This window comes from Ictalurus furcatus, chromosome 1 (assembly GCF_023375685.1).
Source record: "Ictalurus furcatus strain D&B chromosome 1, Billie_1.0, whole genome shotgun sequence".
Lineage (NCBI taxonomy): Eukaryota > Metazoa > Chordata > Actinopteri > Siluriformes > Ictaluridae > Ictalurus > Ictalurus furcatus.
The window spans coordinates 27,925,149-27,939,513 of NC_071255.1; the positions used below are offsets into that span (position 1 = coordinate 27,925,149).

The 14,365-nt window shown below is 36.6% G+C and overlaps 2 protein-coding genes across 2 annotated transcripts; both read left to right on the top strand.

Annotated features, from left to right (window-relative positions):
* The first annotated feature begins 372 nt into the window (after positions 1-372).
* On the top strand, positions 373-3,690 carry LOC128614063 (elastase-1-like). Its single transcript, XM_053635355.1, has 8 exons — positions 373-498; positions 669-775; positions 965-1,071; positions 1,415-1,543; positions 2,224-2,360; positions 2,963-3,108; positions 3,200-3,349; positions 3,628-3,690. Exons 1-8 carry the CDS (start codon positions 426-428, stop codon positions 3,637-3,639), a joined length of 861 nt encoding a protein of 286 aa, XP_053491330.1. The 5' UTR covers positions 373-425; the 3' UTR covers positions 3,640-3,690.
* Positions 3,691-4,077: 387 nt separating this feature from the next.
* Positions 4,078-7,035, top strand: cebp1 (CCAAT/enhancer binding protein (C/EBP) 1). Its single transcript, XM_053628936.1, has 5 exons — positions 4,078-4,085; positions 4,216-4,240; positions 4,803-4,846; positions 5,143-5,374; positions 5,520-7,035. The coding sequence occupies exons 1-5, from the start codon at positions 4,078-4,080 to the stop codon at positions 5,835-5,837; spliced, it is 627 nt and encodes a 208-aa protein (XP_053484911.1). The 3' UTR covers positions 5,838-7,035.
* Positions 7,036-14,365: the final 7,330 nt, after the last annotated feature.

Consider the following 14,365-nt stretch of genomic DNA (forward strand, 5'->3'; position numbering starts at 1 on the left):
TATATATATATATATATATATATATATATATGAAATGTTTTCAATCCGATAAATGTTCTAATGAATGTATACTGGAGTGTACAAAATAATGTATTTAAATATTTGATTGTATCTGTAAATGTTCCTCCGTTTCTAAAAGTTTCTAACCAGTCTATTTATTTCTCGTTTCTGTTACCAGCCCATTTCCTCCATGAACTGTTTTCTGTTAATAATAATGATAAGCATCTGTGCTTAAAATAAAAAAATAAATAGTATAAATCTAGGTCCACCTGCTCCGTTTCACAGCCTTGAATCTGCGTATTTTGAACACTTCAGAAAGATACCATGTACCTTTCTTCTCTTTTTTTAATCACAATCTTAACACACTCCAGTGTAAATAACCCTTGCCTGTGACAGACACCTGGACTCCCATCAGGTGTATAAGTATGAGGTCATTTTTGAAGGAAAATCATTTGCAATCCAGCATGATGCACCTTGCAGTTCTCTTGACTTGTATTGGTAATACATATACACTCTTACTTTTTTCATCCTTTCCATACAGAAAATGTAGTTGCTTTAGCTGTCTAGTTATTTTAGTACACGTGCAATTGTTTAATGATTTTCATTTGGTTCTGCTTTATTATTTCAGCCTTCTGCTTAATATCTCTGAATGCATTTGTGGTTTGCAGGTCTCATCTCTGCCACTGTTCTACCCCAGCAGGCAGTGGAGAATGAGGGGCAGAGTGGGAAGGTTGTAGGTGGGTCCAATGCACGCCCAAATACATGGAAATGGCAGGTAATCACATACTAGAAATGGCAAAACTAACCAACTAAGATATTCATATTTTTTAGATTTACCTAATACCCATTAGTCATAGTTACGTATATGTCTGTCCAGGGTCCAAAAGCAAGAGTGTTATACCAAGCTAATGATATTGTTGTATATTGTAATATTATTGTTATATCCTTATTTGTCCCTTTGCAGATATCTCTGCAGAATGATCACTGGAACAGTGGTGACTTTGCTCACATTTGCGGAGGAAGCCTTATTGGTGCCAATTACGTGATGACTGCAGCCCACTGTATCCTCGAGTGAGGCCTTTTCTCTCTTCCATCTAATACTAAATTCTGTGTGTGTTTCTATTCTAAAAAAAAACCGTAGTGTGCAAACTACATTCATGTGTAAATACTCATACAAACATAGCGCTATAAAATGATTATGGGCATATGAGCACAAAAATACATTTATTTGAGCACTGATATAAAATTTTCTAGTTGAATTTAACATGGAATTGACATTTCTATAATCAGTTATGTGTGTTTCTAGTTTTAAAAATGAAATTTGCATATTTTATGTGTAAATACTCATAATAAATAGCACTGTTAAATTACTCTGGAACATATAAGCACAAAAACGAATTTATTCCTCTCACAGTTTGGACGTCAAGAAATATCGTGTGGTTTTGGGGGAGTATGACCTCAGTAAGGCCGAAGGCCGTGAGCAGGTTCGTGCTGTGACAAGGATTAAAATTCATCCTGGCTGGACTGGAGATCTTGCAACAGGGTGCAACTTTAAAGTTTTTATATTTTTATTAATCTCATATATGCTGTATTAAGCAAACTATACCACTGTGATGAATTTTCGAATCTGATTAGATAAAAGTTGTTGATTAGATTTCTGTAACAGCAGCTCTGACAGTAGTTCCAGCTGTAGTTCAAATGATAGATTTATATTAATGTATTCATTCTATTGCATAATTGTTTCTCTAGTAACAACTTATTCACAGGGATTAAAAATACATTTATTTTTTAAAAAGTGTCTTTATATAACCAGTCTCGGGTGTCGGTACTTGTAAAAACCTTTCAGGACTTGTGTATTTGCGTTTTTTCCATAATATGACAAACTGCATTTTTTCTCTTATTACTTCAAGGGATTAAAAAAAGGAGGCTGGTGAAGAAATAAATGTTTATAGCTGATATAAGTCATAACAGTTACTAACTTGCTGCACAGATGTTCCACAATGTAACCATAAAAAGCACGATTTGTCGCTGTGGTATAAGAATTATAAAATGCTTCAGGACATGCTGTCATAGGAAAATAATCCACTTCATGGCGGTAAAGGCCTAATGTGAAGCATCACACCACCTTGTTGTGGATTATGTTACTATAATTGCATGTGGTGTCATGTTTAATACCTTATATTACATGTTATATGCTTATATCATGTATTTCATTCCCATCAGGAATGATATTGCCTTGATGAAGTTGGACTCTCCGGTCTACGACAATGGTTATGTAGCCATTGCAGAGGTGCCTTACAGTGGTCAAGTTCTGCCCAATGGCTTTACGTGCTATATTACTGGATGGGGACTTCTGGCTAGTAAGTTTAAAAAGGTTTTCCACAATAATTTTGTTTAATCATGTTCCTTAATCAAGCTGAGATCCATGTTCCTGATGCTTCTGCTCCAGACCAATTAAATTTTCGGTTCTCAAACCTTTTGGACAGCTGAACCCCTTCAACCCAAACTATTTGCCTTAAGTACCCCCTGATACTTTAGATAGGCTAGTATTAATAGAACATTTTGTAATGGGACATTTTGTTACTTAAAGTGTGTTACTTTTGTTTGTGAAATATATTAATATATAGTAATATACCTTTTTTTTGTACTTTTATTATTTAAATTTTAACTTTGAATTTAACATCACTGAAATTTCTATTGTTTCTACATGCATTAAGGTCCCATCAAGTAAAACACCCCCACCAACATCCCCCCACCCCCACCCTACCCCAATGGCACCACACACCAACAGTTAATAAACACTAATTTAAATAACCAGGAGCTTGTTGGATCAAGCCATCTTCAATGTGTCAAATTTTATAATCTACATCTCAGAGCAGAAATCCCATTGTGTAAATTATAGAATGTTTTAAAAGATTTTTAATATCTGACTGGTCCTTGTTTCACATTACCCTGTCCTTAGCTGGTGGTTATATGCCAGATGTCCTGCAGGAGGCACCCATCAGTGTGGTAGACTACACTGTGTGCTCCACTCCTGCATGGTGGGGCAGTGTGGTCAAGAAAACCATGGTGTGTGCTGGAGGAGATGGTTTGACCTCTGGTTGCCAGGTACAGATATTTTCCCAGCCTTGACAATTCAGTTTCATTATATTTGTAATTAATTTCTGTCCTGATCCTGTGGGCCATATGAACATTTCAGGGCGACTCTGGTGGACCTCTGAACTGCTTCAGTGATGACAGTTGGAGGGTTCATGGTGTAGTCAGCTTTGGCTCTGCTGTAAACTGCAATCTGTACAGCAAACCAACTGTCTTCACTCGCGTGTCTGCCTTCATCGACTGGCTATATTCTGTAGGTTTTCTCTTTTTTTCTGTTGTTGGCTAAACATATGTTTTTAAGGAACCTTAGTAAACCAAAAACAAAATAAACATTACAATTTGTGTAAATACAGATTTTATTACTAGTCTCAGTGTACTGTTATGGCATGTTCTGATTGAGGTTTTAAACCTTTGAGGTTTTAAACTTTCTTGATGCCAAAAGTATACAAAGTTAACAATAGTGATTTCTTTTTCTGTGGAGTATTGATGTCTACTTCCCTTTACTTACATGTCTTCTCATTTCTTTTACAGGAAATGGTGTAAATGTTTTGTGGCTGTTGAATAAAAGACCAAGCAATCTGTAGAACTGTTAAAGGGTGTGTGATTTTTTTTTTTTTTTTAAAGTTTGTCTGCTTGTTGGCTAAAATATATAAAATAACCACCATGCAATAAATGGTAATATAAATATGAAAAGAAAACAGACTTTAATCATAAAGGCTTAAGACCTTGCTGAGCAAATATCGAACAAATGAGGAACAAGTTAGACATTGACTCGTCCCTGAGAAGAACAGAAGCGCTATCATACATTTTAAGAGCAGACAAATGTCAGTTTGGGGTTTTTTTTGGCTTTTGTCAATGACCCAATTATCCATTCGGGGTAGAGAAAAGTCAGAGCTACTCCTATACTATTTAAACTGAGATAAACAATTTTTAAAAAATCACAAAACTACTGAAATGTAGTTATTTAAGAAGATAAGATCCATGCCCAGGTTTGTGAGTTATACAGTTCAGTTTTGTCACTCTACTGTTCGAGTGTCCATCCATCACTGACTGGTTCTGTCCATCAAGAATTCTTGCTCATTGGTTTACCTTTCATCCTTTCTCTGACGTTTTTCTCAGAGTTGTGTTGCAGGTCTACGAACAGGTTTGCCAATTAAATCCTAATACAGATAGCTCTATGGATAGTGAAAATTATGAATCATAGCTAAATTGTTTTGATAAATATGGACTAATAAACATATTATTATTATTATTATTATTATTATTATTTCTCTGACTAGTATGTCTGCAGTTTGGGCACCCAACCTCACATGTTTTATCCGTTTTGGGTCATACTGATTGAGAAACTATAACATTTAACAACAAAAACACTTTAAAAAAATGGATATCAGAGCACAGACATATTTGGCTTAAATATAAGAATAAATATAATTAGGCATTTACATGTTTTCCCTGCTTCGTTTTTGTATTCCTGAATATTAATAGACTATTAGATATATTAATATTATTAAAATATTATTATATGGAAAATCCGAGATAATAATTTACATTTATCCCCTAGAAAGTCAGTGAAATTTAAAAAGCCAATGTGTGAGGCAAAAAGAGAGTGAGAGAGACAGAGAAGGGGGTTGTGACAGAGGAAATGATGGTGTCATGATCTCTTGAGTACCTGTACTATAACGGATTTTTTGGACAGATCAGTGTAGTTTGGGTGCAAGCGTGGAGCAAAACGGACAAAGAAGAAGGCAAAGTAAGGGTGAGTTCTTTTCAAACCTCTATTTTACTGTCTTTTCTCTCCAACATAGACTATGAAAGACAGCTAATATCATTTGAATTATTGTGTTTACGTACCTGGATTGAGGAAGTGCTGCTATCTTTACATGACTAAATTTGACTTAAAATATTTTTATTCTTCTAGCTACTAATGAACATAGAAACACTTTTGCTTATTTATCAATTCTTGTCTACTTAGATGTCAATCTCACACAGTCGTTCTACTGCTCACATATTCTCATCCAATAATCATTCGTGCTCCTCACTGGTCAGCAACACCTTGGCCTTGGCTCCTGATTCCACCACTTCAACCTCCAGTAGCCTGCCCAGTCACATTTCCCAGATGGAAGAAGGACCATATGGCTATTCGATGGGGTCTCAGGGACTGTCCAGGACAAGTGATAGGAGCGGAGAGCCAATGATGGGCATGGCGTATTTGCCCTATTCTACTTGTTCGAATTCAACAATTGAAAGACCAGCACAGCAGAGTCACGTTATACAACAGGTACAAGAAATGTTATTATTAGCCTTTTTTTTTTGTTCCCACTGCTTTGATGCAATATTGCATAATAGTATTTACTGCAAGTCAAGTGATCATATTGCTTTTGTGTTCGTTCTACCTCTTCTGTGAACTTTGCAACACGGTAAAGGAGTTTTCTCAGTTCCTTCTTCCTCCTCCTCCGTCCACTTTTCGGCAGCCAGGGCAGAAGAGAGGCCTGAGTAAGGACAGCATGGAATACCGACTGAGGCGTGAGCGCAACAACATCGCTGTAAGGAAGAGCCGGGATAAGGCACGCCGGCGTATCCAGCTCACCCAGCAAAAGGCCTTGGAGCTTCAGGAGGAAAATCACAGGCTACTGCTGCACATCGAACAACTTAGCCATGAGGTGGACACGCTCAGTCGCTATCTCTCTCAGCGCCACCTACAGAGCAAAGTAAATGACTTAAGAGTTGACGAGAACTGTTGAGAGACCTTAGAAACTCACTTACCGTAGTTATCAGGTTAGTGGACCTGATTGTATAATTACATAAATGAAGAAATGTAAAGGCTGTAAGATTATACTGTCATATTTTAGACTCACTCAGTTTCTATATCAATAGGATAGCCTGTAAAGCAATATGCAGATCAAAATGGACCATAAATATTCTGAAATGTAGTCAGGCTAGCTAAACTGCAGATAGCATCACTTTATTAAAGCGCTTTCTTTATGTATTCAATTAACCAAATAAAAGAAAAGCAGGAAAATGGCACACACTGCAAGAAATGACATCTTACCAAGTGAAAATATCTTGAATATAGTCAAATTTATCTAGTATTTCCTATTATAAGATTACCATACACCAAATAAAAGATTATTAAACTTATTTTGAGACATTTTTACTCATTCTATTCTTTACATTTTTTTTTCTATTAGCAGATAATTTTACACCATTTTAGAAATAAATGCTTAAAATGAGCAGAATTATCTGCCAATAGAATCAGAGAAAGTCAAGCTTAAAATTAGTAACAATGTCTTAAAATAAGTTTAATAAGCTTATATTTGTTGCATGCTAATCTTATAATAGGAAATACTAGATACATTTGACTATATTCAGGATATTTTCACTTGGTAAAATGTTTTTGCAGTACAGTTGGCCTTTTCAATAGTCTCTAATTTATAAAAACAAATTCATGTCCATCTTTTTTTTTTTTGTATTTTTCCAAGAATCCAAGTATTTTAGTATTATTATGATAGAAGTGAATTAAACAAAGTTTCAAGAGGACAGGATGTTTCTGGCTCTGTCTTTATTAACAAGTACAGAATTTCACATCCATTTTGCTATTTTCTTGATAATTGAATGTTCCTCATAGCCATATATGTAATCGTAGCTTCAGCGGGGAACTTCGGCTCACACTGTTTTATTATTCATATCTTTACATGACATTTGTTGACCATTTTTGTTACTTTTTTTTGTTACCATTTTTTGAAACAGCTGTAAAGCTCTCATTAAATGACTTGTTAGTGTATGCAATCTTTTGCACTGAACTTATATTTTATATAAATAATGTATGTTTTAATGTAATTTACTGGACATATATGTATCAGAAATGTCAGTGTTTACAAAAAAAAAGAAGAATTGTCCTAATATATAGTCTATAGCATACACAAGTGGAAGAAACCCTTAAACACAGAAGGACAAATACAAAATAATGTAGAACATTTTTTTTTTTACCACAAAAATTTTTGTTTTTTTCAAAAGTAAAATAAATAAAGCTAACTTTTAAAATATTACTTGCTTCACATTGCATATTACATTTATAGCATATTTTCTGTATATATATGTAATGTGAAGTGAACTTTATTTATTTTACTTTTGAACAAAACAAAATTTTATTGTTGTAAAAAAAAAGTTCTCCATTATTATGTATTTTATATATATATATATATATATATATATATATATATATATATATATATATATATATATATATATATATATAAACCAGGGGTGGAAAGTAATATGGTTAACTTTTTATTATTATTGTTACTATTGTTGTTGTTATTATTATTATTATTATTATTATTATTATTATTATTATTATTAAGTAAACGACAATACTTTTTTTTTCTTTTCTTTTTACCTCTGGAAGAGATTTTAGCCACATTTAATCCTGGAATACTATAAACCAATTAAAAGGCATTATGTGCCAATAGTAAATCATTTAAAAAAGAGCAAAGCAGTTTCCTTTGAAAAAGCAACACTTCAGGCGCCAAATGCTTTAATCAGCAGCTGTAATGTCTGAGACAGTGGAGACAGAAGAGCATCCCTGGCCCAATTGATCTTCAGTTTTAAATATTTTAAAGGAAACACTGTGGTAATAATCTGCAAATTATGCCCATGGAGACATTTCACAGCTCAGTATTCAACCTGTGAAAATATGTACTGGGAAGTCATTAGCTAGCTTAATGAGCTTGACTAGCTAGCCAGAACATTTGATGCTTTACAGCATGACAGCTCTGTATTAAACTTAAGGTATCACTTCAGTGTTCAGTGCTGATTGCCTGCTGGGTTAATTATATCTAAGTGCTGCTACACTCTATAGGTAATGTTCAGGCTAATGTTAAGTGAGGTCCTTGCTACATAGCTAACTGTATAGCTGGAAACATGTATGAATTAACATGAGCTAGCTAGCCAGCTAACATTACCTTTACCTACCATGTTACCTACCAACATGCTGTTGATAATTGGTGTTAACTTCAGCATAGTTCATTTGGTGAGTTAGCACAGAAGATTTTGAGATTAGTCGTGTCAGTTTTAGACAAAAAGTACCCTGTAAATTTCTCAAGCAATTTTTCACCAGATGTTTTTCACCTTTTTACCCATGTGACTTATCACTACAGTAACAGTACTTTTTTATCATGCTTTTCACCACAGTAAATAACAATATATTAATATTTCTGAATTTTATAATTATTTTAGCATGCACAGACTAGAAAATCACTTCAGTTATATGACGAATATAACACATTATCTACTATACTATTAGTAATCCTTTAGGCTCCTACCCTCTTACTTCACCTAAAGGCTCTTGCCAACTGACACAGTGACACAGGATTTTTAGTGGGGAAGAGCAGAGGCCCAGCTCTGGTGGGACGGGTATGATTTCATCATTGTGTGGGACACTGAACTGGAGATATCATCAACAAGCATGGCTTTATAAGCCTTCCTGTGGCAGCCACTGCAGACACAGGGCATGCAGATAGCAAGTGGGAAGTGGACACACACAGGGGTTTTTTTTTTCTGGTTGTTTGTCTGTGTTTGCTAGTGATCCAGTGTTATCAGGCCCTGTCATCTGTTCTCACACCATAACATTTTCTTGGGATGAAAAGTGCCTCTCTTTAGTATCACTGTAAATATGATATACATGATATGTGTGTGTGTGTGTGTGTGTGTGTGTGTGTGTGTGTGTTCTGTTTTTACCCCAAGTTAAAACTAAGCCATGAGAGCAGATGGCTGGAGCTGATAACACCAAACTGACGGGTTGTTAGTGCAATGAGGGAAAATGGTGAGAGAGCAGAGGAGAAATTTGGATAGGTAGTGGAAAATCTTAAGAGAACTTACAATTATACCTGAATATATGTTGAAATAACTTGGTGCTCAAATGTTTGAGTTGCACCAGTTTCTATGGGGCAATATGTGGTTCCAGGCCTGAAATACAGCCACACGATTTGGAAAGACAGTATTTCAGCTCAGTCTCAGCACCTCAAAACCCAGCATTACGAAACACCAAATGACCAGTGACTTGCATTTATTAAAAGGCCAATAAATCTAGAGGGAACTTCGTATTTCCTGGTAATTGTAATTAAGTTAAATGCGATCATAGAAACTACAAACCACTAGAACGGAAAATTATGAGTGATTAACAGATTGGTAATCACTCATAATTTTCTGTTAACTGTTAAAAGAGGTGAACGTGCATAGAGTTTATAAGATAGTTGTACACATTTTCCTTAATTGCATACATTACACATGATCAAGTGTTGTTGTTTTTTTAAATCATGTGATTATGTGAATAAGATGCGATGGGGAAAAAATCATGTAAAAATAAATTAATCCTGTGAATTTGTAATTTGTTATTATTTATATGTGAAGTTCATGTGACTTTGCTGTAAGGGAAGCATCTGTAACTACTAAGAAAATCAAAATACACTATATGGCCAAAAGTATGTGCACACCTGACTTTCATATTCATATGTGCGTGAACATTCCATTCCAGATTTAGTGCCCTTTCTTGCTATAACCTCCACTCTTCTGGGAAGGCTTTGCACTAGATTTTGAAGTGTGGCTGTTCGGATTTGTGTTCATTCAGCCACAAGAGCATTAGTGAGGTCAGGAACTGATAACACATGAGGAGGCCCTGAGGTGCAGTCAGCGTTTCAGTTCATCCCAAAGGTGTTCAGTGGGGTTGAGGTCAGGGTTCTGGGCAGTCCATTTGAGTTTTTCCACTCCAATCTTGGCAAATCATGTCTTCATGGACCTCGCTTTGTGCACAGGGGTATTGTCATGCTGGAACATGTTCGAGAATCTTAGTTCCAGTGAAGGGAAATTGTAAAGCTACAGCATACAGAGACATTTTATACTATTGTGTGTGTCCAATTTTGTGGCACCAGTTTAGGGACAAACTGCATATAAGTATGATGGTCAGGTGTCCACAAACCTTTGGCCTTTGGACCTGGTTAGTACTTAGATGGGAGACCACCTGGGAATACCTGGTACTCTAAGCCATTTCAACAACTGCATGGTCCTGTAGGTTCATTCTGTACAACATTAAGTAAATCAGACGCTATCTCATTGAACAGGATACACAGCAACTACTCCAGGCTCTTGTTATCTCAAAACTGGACTATTGCAATGCACTACTCCCAGGCCTCCCAGCCAGCTCCAACAAGCCCCTTCAGATGATTGAGAATGCAGCATCACGTCTCGTCTTGAACCAGCCCAAAAGAACCTATGCCACACCCCTCTTCATCTCCCTCCACTGGCTTCCTGTAGTTTAAGTTCATGTTCTTTCAGGCAACCTGCAATTAGTTAATGACCAACGCTTAGTAGTGCCTACTCAGTGAGGCATGAGGTCCCTTTCCAGAAACTTCACACTAACTGTTCCTCAGTGGTGGAAGGAACTTCCAACCTCAATCCAGACCGCAAAATCTGTCACTATTTTCAAAAAACGGCTAAAGACCCACCTCTTCCCTGAGCACGTAACTAACCCCTAAGTTGCACCCACCCCCCACTTACACTGGCTCTTACGCCTCTGTGCGCTTTGCTTCCCTAGAACTCAATTAGAAATCTTGTATGGTAGCACTACTTGTATTGTTCTCCGCTTGATATATCGCTTTGCTTGTATTTCCTCATTTGTAAGTCGCTTTGGATAAAAGCCTCTGCTAAATGAATAAAATGTAAAATGTAAAAATATAGTTTATAGTCCACAGATACCAATTTCCAATCTTGACAGACCACAACACTGTATGTACACAATGTACCCTTTCTATAGACCAAACTGTGTTGTAAGGTTCCCACTCAAGATTGACACATAATAATAATAATAAACGTTTATTTTAAAAAATCACCTAATTTGTCAATTTATGTTTATAGTGCTTTTTAGCAACTTTATAGATGTCAGCATCTTAACTCAGAGCAAGCGAGACATGCACACAGCAGTAAAGCATTTATAATAAATTAATGATAATGATAAAACATATTCCTATTTAGGTTGTCCACTAATCGTAGGGTTAGCGGTTCAAATCCCGGCCCACATGACTCCACATGCCGAAGTGTCCTTGGACAAGACACTGAACCCCAAGTTGCTCCCGATGGCAAGCTAACGCCTTGCATGGCAGCTCTGCTGTCATTGGTGTGTGTATGAATGGGTGAATGAGAAACATTTTATAAGTGCAGACTATATTAATACCCCATTTGTGAGTGAATCTTACATTATAGCTGTATTAGACTCTTTAAACCAGCGGATCTCAAAGTGGACTTCATGGAGCAGAACCAGGGGTCAGTACAGTGGTGAACATCACAACATAATTATTCATATCTATATGATATCTTACATTTGTGGCGCATGCATTGTCAGTTGAATTTTCTTAAAGGTTTCATCAGGACAGGGTTTTTACTCTGTCCCAAAATTCACCCATATACCTTAATGATTTTCTGGCTTTAGTCCCAGCCTGGTACACTTCATCCTGGAAGTCTTATCTGTTATTTTGACACTAGTTTGCAAGCTTAAAGGACTTTGATTGGAAACACAGTTTTGGTGAATGTCTAATTGCTAATTTATTGCCATAGAGTGAAGCTCCTGTAGACAAAATACACAGTTCTTCTAACTCAGATTACACAGGAAATACAGAGATACAGAAAAACACCTGCTGTGCGTTACAACATAGAAGTCTTCTAGCTCAGTACACACTTAGAATATAACTTGATTAAAAAGTCTTCTATGGTTTTAGATTATGTTTCTAAATGTTGATTATACATATAGATTATGTTTGTTAACTAATATTGATTATTAGATTATGCTTCTAAGTAATAATTCTAAATGCTGGTTATACATATAGATTGTACTTTATTAACATATCCAAATGTTAGTTACACATATGGATTACACTTTATCAATATATTCTATAAAACCATTAGAATTTCTGTGATGGTTTCTATTGTGTGTGTGTGTGTGTGTGTGTGTGTGTGTGTGTGTGTGTGTGTGTGTTTTTTTTGTTTTTGTTTTTTCAGCACGGTTGTTAAGAACTCAGAAAATGAGTAGGCCTATAAATAATGACTTGGACCTAACGTGTCTAGCTGGATCAACACTGTGCAGATTTAGCTAAACAGCATTTGAAAGCCTGTAGAGGTCATCTGTAGCCTACTAAAGCAAAGAACTCTGTGAAACCATGTTAAACATGTCCGAAAGGTGAATAATACAACTTACAGGTTTTGAGAGAGACATGCAGTAGATGCATCAGACCAGTCAGTGTTTTGTGCGGATGTAGTGCGCCACCTGGCGGCCGCACAGTGAAACTCAGCTCTTTTCGGAAAAGGGTAAAGTCTGCCGAGTGGAGCCGATACATTACGAGACTGGTCGCTTTTTCCGGACGTAGTTCCGTTGCAGTTTTTATTTTCCGCCCTCTTTTTGTCCCAGAGAAACCGGTTAGTACGGTCTGTGCTGAATCACTTTAAGTCGCGCGTGTCGGAAATGAGCCTTTATTTAATGTGTGTGTTTTATGTCGGCGGATAGCACCTCGGGCTGGAGGACAGTGTAGCAACAGCCTTTGTTTGGACAAAGGACTACTTGTGCCATTCCCGGGCCACGCCATTGAATTTCCTGTGCTTAGTGGACATTAGTGTTCCAGCATGAAGACTTGTATAGTGGACTGCAGCTTGGAATAGGACACGCGTTGAGTGGGAAGGCAGTGCGGTTATGAGGCCAGCTCTTAAAGAAAGAAAGAAAGAAAAATCACCTGCGCCTAATGATTTCTCACTGAGCTCACTGACAAAGTGACACTTGCTCTCACAGTCTCATCATCATCATCATCATCATCATCATCATCACAGGACGAGGTAAGTCCCTTATATATCACACTCACAATCTCTAAGTGTCTTTAGAGGATGAAAGCAGCAGTGTTTACACTGTTCATACTGTCTGTGTGTGTGTGTGTGTGTGTGTGTGTCAGCAGGGCTCAGCTGTTTCTACAGTAACACACAAGCACACACTGCTCTGTGTTCATAGCCACGTTATAACAACCTGCTACAATGTTGCTCTTTTTTGTTTATTTACATGCTGCACTTTTCCCCATCTCTAATGTGCCTCTTATGTAATGCTGGAATACGCACATCCAGCCACTAGGCTGTACTAAGCACTATATGATCCAACTTCTCCATCTTGAAATACTGAAAACCTGTCATTATTTTTAAACAGAATGGATATTAAAAAGACAGATTCACGGGTTCCTGAAGATGAACTCAAGCTGGATGGTAGTAGTTGGATGGATGGTAGTAGGCTGGATGGATGGTTGTAGGCCTTACTGAACAGATCTGGGCAATGTTTGTGTAATTTCAAAGATAATAAGACAACTGAGATCATTGTCATGATTAAGACTGTTCATTTCAATTCTCATTTCTCTAGAAGTTCATTGAGGGCAGTCCAAACACATTCATTTACAAGCGCACAAGTTCATAATTAACCCTCTAATGCGTGAGGTTAAACGTGGCCAGTCTTGCGTTTCGTACGCTTTTCCTGTGATTTGGTGATCTATTCCACTGTTTGTGGTTTCTGCTTCAGCACTCAGTTTCTCAATTCCTCCAGTCATGAACCCAAACTTAGACCTTTAGTTAGACCACTTCTTAAACACAAATATTCAATATAAACAGCTCAAATAAGATGCAGAAATGCAATTCTATGAATTTACATTTTACTGCAAACGTACAAAATGTAACTGAAGAAATAACACTATTAGTAAATATTCAATGTTGGGCCCGTGTGATACAGCCTGATTATTTTCCTATTACAGCACATCCTGATGTGTTTAATTCCTCTTATACCACAGCAATTTACCAACCATTAAAATTTTCTAGTTTATTAATGAGTGACACATTGTGCTTTTTAACCATTTATAGTTACATTTGATAATATGTTTTTCAGCATCCGTGAGTCAAATGATTTTCTGTTATCACTTACGTTATTGAAGCTTGTTCGCTCACCAGCCTCTACTTCTCTCTCTTGACGTTAATACGAGAAGAAAAAGAAAAACAGCTTGTCATGAAACATTCGGTCCTTACATCTCTTTTGTGGTGGAAAACCTACGGACTGTTACAGAGTGCTGACACCCAGGACCGCTCTCACGCATGATAAATAAACGTCTCGACTCTTATAACGACATTGTTAAAACCCATTTATTACTAGCCGCAGATTATGCAGCTCGTCCGCCATACAAATCCCTGTCAGAGAGTCGTTACTAAA